This window comes from Crinia signifera, chromosome 19 (assembly GCF_055691185.1).
Source record: "Crinia signifera chromosome 19, ASM5569118v1, whole genome shotgun sequence".
Classification (NCBI taxonomy): Eukaryota; Metazoa; Chordata; class Amphibia; order Anura; family Myobatrachidae; genus Crinia; species Crinia signifera.
This window is the reverse complement of record NC_139226.1, coordinates 30,496,284-30,501,799: the sequence shown is the minus strand read 5'-3', so window position 1 is coordinate 30,501,799 and position 5,516 is coordinate 30,496,284. Positions and strand designations below refer to the sequence as shown.

The following is a 5,516-nucleotide window of genomic DNA, read 5'->3' as shown; positions in this document are numbered from 1 at the left end:
GATTCCTCCAGGTCAGCGCAAAGAGCTGTTATCCAGTTTCTTCATGTAGAAGATGAGCATTTGTCGCAGGATGACGGCGGTGTACGGAGAGCAATGTCTTGCACGATTTTGGCTGTGGAGGATCTCATTCATCAGAATCATTGGTTCTCCACATGTGAAAATGCAGTTGGGGGGGGGGGGGGGCAGTCTGCGGTTAGCTTTGGGTGACTAACCTACCCTTCTGGGGGCCAATGTTTGATAGATAGAGAGATAGATGCACACACACATTGTGGGTTATTCGCTTGGATGTGAATTCGCATCCTTGCTAGTCAAACCGATCTGGCCTTGCGAATGGTTGTACGCCGGCCCACCATTCGCAAGGGCGATTCGCTCATTGGGCCTGCGAAGGGATCTTACACAGTAAGATCCCTTCGCAGCCTTGTGAGATTCGCCCACATCATTCGATGTTCGGCGACCAATGAATGATGGCGAAGGCGCACGCATATATAAGTGACTCTGAGGTCACTTATATACGTGTGGACGCTCGGGGGGAAGTGGGTGTTCTCATGATGACATGGGTGTGGGCAGCTGACATCGCTGGATGTCAGCTGCCCACACCCATGTCATCATGAGAACACCCAGCGTTTTCAGGGGAATGGCCATGAAACGCTGGGTGTTCCCGGTTGCTAATGGGCCTGCCTGCCACCCCACGCCCCTCTCCAACCCCTGCCCGCTATCTTGGGTGCGTACAGATGGCAAACAGTCTGTTCACCGTGGCTGCACGTACCCGGCGTATGCACATGTGCAGTAATGCGGCTGCGCATGCGCCGAACATCGGACCCCTTGCGAACTAAGTGGTATGAGCAAACAGACCTGAAGAAGGTCCACTGAACAGCGGAACTGAGTTTACTGTGCTCATAAATCATATTATTGGTGCACTGAATTACTATTAAGGACCTATATAGTGACACTTGGGGTCCTTTATTGCTGCGCACCTATTAAGCTAATGACAAGCCCAGGCAGTGGGTTATTAGTTGCTGGAACAATGCCAGGTGAATTACAATACAGTGACGTGGGATTATTACACTAATGTGCACAGTAAAGAAAACATGTGAATGACTGAAGACTGTACAAGTGCAAACACTCCGGCAGGGCTGCTGCAGAACCTCTTTATTTTACGTTTTCGTATTTTTACAAAATGTTATAAGGGTTTTGTTATTTTACTGTGTGAGTGTGAGTGAGTGAGTGTGTGTGTGAGTGTGTGTGGTGCTACTTTTCACTGGCCCAGGCATCACTGCCACCAACTACCAATGAGGCGTGAGTAATGGATCATTAACAACCAAACACAGGGACTGACCTATCTCCAATTATCAATATCGATCTTAACACTGAGGGATTAGGGGAAACCAGCCACCCCCATGCATAATTACTGCAGTAATTGTGTGTGTGTTCATTATTAATCGATCCTCAACTCACTGGTCCTCAACCCCAGCAGCTGGCAGGCAGTAACCATCGATGGCAAGGGAACATAAAGCAGAGTACATGCATTGTCTGCCCTATGTCATCAATCCCTTTAATGCACTGTAATTGGAAACCAAAGCATTATAGGTACCGATACGGCAAGCGACCCCTGCTGCAGGTGAGCCAGCTCTGGGGCACCACTTACCTGATTGTGGGTACAATAAGGTTTTTGGTGGGGGTTAATCACCATCTGTTTTATATAATTGGCTTTGCCCCTATTACTTGCAGGGATAATAAACTGCTTTATTGAGCACTGCAGCTGAATGGGTTAAATAGAAGGCAGTCCTTTGGGGATATAGAATACGATATCCTCTGGGACACAGGCATGGAGTGCAATAATGTGCAGGGCAAAAAGGAGCCCAGAGGAAGAAAGGGAAGAAACAGTGGTGAAAAGAGAGAAAATATCAGTTACAGTGTATAAGTCAATGTTACTGCAGCTTCTCTCCCCTTCCTCCCTTCCCCTCCTCTCTCCTTGCACACAAGCCCAAAACACAACGTTACAACCCTGGGCTTGGAGTAGGCAGTCCTCCCTCCCCTATGTGTGTGTGCTGAATGGGAGTAGTAGAGTTAGTACAGGGGGCGGGGCCTCTCCGTCTAACCTGATCTCAAGCCCCGCCCCCTCTTATGTATTTTTTTTTTTTCTTATTTAAAACCCCAAGGTACAGAAAGTGCAGCCAGCCAGCCCCCTCCCCTCCCTCCCCAGCCCCCTCCCCACCCTGCACTGCTGCACGTCAGGCTGTTTTTCTCTACTTAACTGGGTCCCCTCCTCCTTTATTTTTAAGTCTCCTCCTTATTGTTGGTTTTTTTTTTCCTCCTGTATCTCCTCCACTCCTGCTCCTATTTCTATATAAGCTTCCCAAATCCTGCCCAGACATATCCAGAGAGAGGAACCAGCCCTCCTTCCAGCTTGGTGTGCCCACTGCCTGGTAAACAGCAGCAACCACAGCCAAATGGATACTTCCAACAGTGCAATGCCAGAGGATAGCATGCCAGCGCTGCCCAGGGGGAGCATGAGTGCCAGGGGGGTCTGCCGGAGCTTATTCGGCCCCATCGACCATGACGAGCTGAGATCGGAGCTCAAGAGGCAGCTCAAAGAGATCCAAGCCTCGGACTGCCAGCGTTGGAACTTTGATTTTGAGGCAGGCACACCTTTGAGGGGCACCTTCTGCTGGGAGCCCCTGGAGAGTAAGGAGACGCCAAACTTCTACAGGGAGAGCAGGCTGTGCCCTGGTGCTGTCAGCCCGGTGCCCAGGCTGCAGCAGCAGCAGAGCCCAGGGGGCACAGTGCCCCCGGTGCTAACAGACAGCAGGCTGGAGGCACCGGCAGAGGCTGTGCGTAAAAGCCCGGAGTGCGCAAAGGAGAACGCAGAGAAGGCTGTAAAGCGGTGCCAGGGAGTTAAAGGTCCAGTAACGAAGTCTCCATCCTCATCCTCCCACCCGTCTCTACTGCTGAGGAAGCGAGAGATCAGCACTGCCATCACAGGTAAGAATGATCGCTCTATCGTAAATAGCTGGGTTGTGCCTGGAGTTCAGGGCAGGTTAACACCATCTGTGCCCCCTAACGCCCTCCTCTAACCTGTCCTTGTTTACTTATTTCTCTAGATTACTTCCCCAAAAGAAAAAGGATACAGGTTGCCAAAATCGACCCCCTGAAAGTGTCCCACCCTTTTTGCACTTTGGAGCAGACCCCAAGGAAGAAAATCCGATGAAATATTGGTGAGTACCCCATGCAGACTTTTTTTTTTGGGGGGGGGGGGGGGGGGGGGGGGAAATAACAATCAACATGTTTTTATCAAATCTGGGGGAGAGAGGGGAAGGGGTCTGGGGGAAAGAGAGAAGAAGGGGTTTGGGGAAGAGAGGAGAAGGGGTCTGGGGGAGAGAGAGAGAAGAAGGGGTCTGGGTGAGAGTGGAGAAGGGGTTTGGGGGAGAGAGAATAAGGGGTTTGGGGGAGAGAGGAGAAGGGGTTTGGGGGAGAGAGGAGAAGGGGTCTGGGGGAGAGAGGAGAAGGGGTCTGGGGGAGAGAGAGAAGAAGGGGTTTGGGGGAGAGAGGAGAAGGGGTCTGGGGGAGAGAGGAGAGGGGAGAAAGGGTCTGGGGGAGAGAGGAGAAGGGGTCTGGGAGAGGGGAGAAAGGGTTAATGTCAAATCAGCACAGTTGTCTTGCAGAGGGAGCTTGTTTTGGTTGTAGAAAGTGGGAGTGGGTGACTTTACACATGATAGGGTTTTTCCACGCAGCAGTGTTACTCAATGTTCTTGGCTCCTCCTTGGAAAGTTCTTTTTAAAATAAAAAAAAATAAAAAGTTGCAAAACAGGCTGTACTGGCGGGAAAGGGGGTTACAAGAAGGGAAGAAGGTGGGGGAGGGGAGGTAGATTCTGGGCTGGAAGATAAACATGGGCAGGGTCTTGTAATGGGTGAGAGTTATGGAACAGAGGAGGAGGAGGAGGGAATGGGGGAGGAAGAGTCCTAGCTCAGCTGTACTGCAGTCCCTGTAACCCTGCCGCTGTCTGACTGCTTTATAATTATAGACATATAATAAATAACCTCTTTATTTTCCTTTTAGGTCTGCTCAATAAAAGACCAGAGACCGATCGCAAACATCCCTCTGCAAATCCTGTACCAAATCAAGGAGCGAAGAGAGAGAGACACCGAGAGATACATTTCCTGGGCTGCAGTTATTTTCTAGCAAAAAAATAAATAGAAACCTATACTGAGATTCCACAGCGTCTCGCTCTGTAATGGAGAAGGTGGAGTAACCGGGTGATGTGGACTTGTCCGATTCTGCAGGGGCTCAGCCAAGACCTCCTCGCACTGCATGCACTCTGATCTTACCTGCACACTTGGATGTCCATGTTTGTTGTGGCTATTTTGTTACAATTGTTCTTTTTTTATTTTTAAAGACCAGTTTATTGTTGCTGTGGGAGAAAGCGGAACCGGTGGGGTGTTCCTCACCTGTCCACGTTACGTGCTGTGAATGTATCTACCAACTATCTGAAACTGTAGCTGGGGAGGATGCAGTCAACAGTGTCCCAGGTTCTGCCAAACTACAACTCCCCGAAACCTAATCAGGGATGATGGGAGATGTAGTTCCGCATTGCAGGGCCTGCTAAGAGGTCGCAGCACCTGGTCTAGCTTATGCAAAACCCAATTGTACAACGTTATATGTAGCATTTGTTTGTATAATCAAGGTTTTTTTGTTTTTGTTTTTTTCTTTGCACTGTTTTATATATATTTTGATATATATATATAACCACCATTATGTACAGCAACTATGTAACATATGAAAGCATAAAAATAAGTTATATATTTATATAACATGTTGGAAGTACTCCAATGTTAAGCCATAATACTGGCTACAAAACGGTTTCTAAAGGTTATACGTATGTCTCCGTTTGGAGAGATAAAAGTATGTCTAACTATGCATGTACAGTTTTTTTCTATGTTTTATTTGAAATGTGTTTTTTTTTGCAAAATAATGTACAGAATATTGCTATATCAGCAAAAGAAAGTAAAATATGACTTTTATACCTACATCTGTTGTTTCGGTAATTATTCTTCAGCCTTGGGGTGATATCGAGATTAAACATGACAATATTATACTTGGCGGACACTGTCACACCTAGTGCAAGGGAGAGAAGGTTGGTGAGGGTATCATCATTAAAGTGTTGGCTTATGTAAGTGAAGATGTTCCCCCTATCAACCAATAAGATCTACTCTATCTTTTTCTACTATCTTCTAAAAGATAAGTATCATCTGGTTGCTGTTGGTTACACTTTCACTTCTAGAAACCAACACTTTAGTCATTATACCCCTGAGGGTTCAGTTCGCTGTATTTAAACTTCCGTTTTAAGAAAAACGTAATCAAGTTTAAAACATTGCTCACTACCAGGAATAAGGGAACATATTTCAATCATACTAGTGATTAATAAAAGTATCGTTCATCTCATTAACGATATATTGCCTAGTGTGTATGGGGCTTAGGGACTCTGAACGGTCTCCTACCAGCAAATATAAACCTACAG

General features: G+C 47.4%; 1 protein-coding gene across 1 annotated transcript; it reads left to right on the top strand.

The window, feature by feature from the left end:
• Positions 1-2,251: 2,251 nt before the first annotated feature.
• LOC146042313 (cyclin-dependent kinase inhibitor 1C-like) lies at positions 2,252-5,027 on the top strand. Its single transcript, XM_083162274.1, has 3 exons — positions 2,252-2,982; positions 3,102-3,215; positions 4,058-5,027. The coding sequence occupies exons 1-2, from the start codon at positions 2,451-2,453 to the stop codon at positions 3,206-3,208; spliced, it is 639 nt and encodes a 212-aa protein (XP_083018400.1). The 5' UTR covers positions 2,252-2,450; the 3' UTR covers positions 3,209-3,215; positions 4,058-5,027.
• The last annotated feature ends 489 nt before the right edge of the window (positions 5,028-5,516 follow it).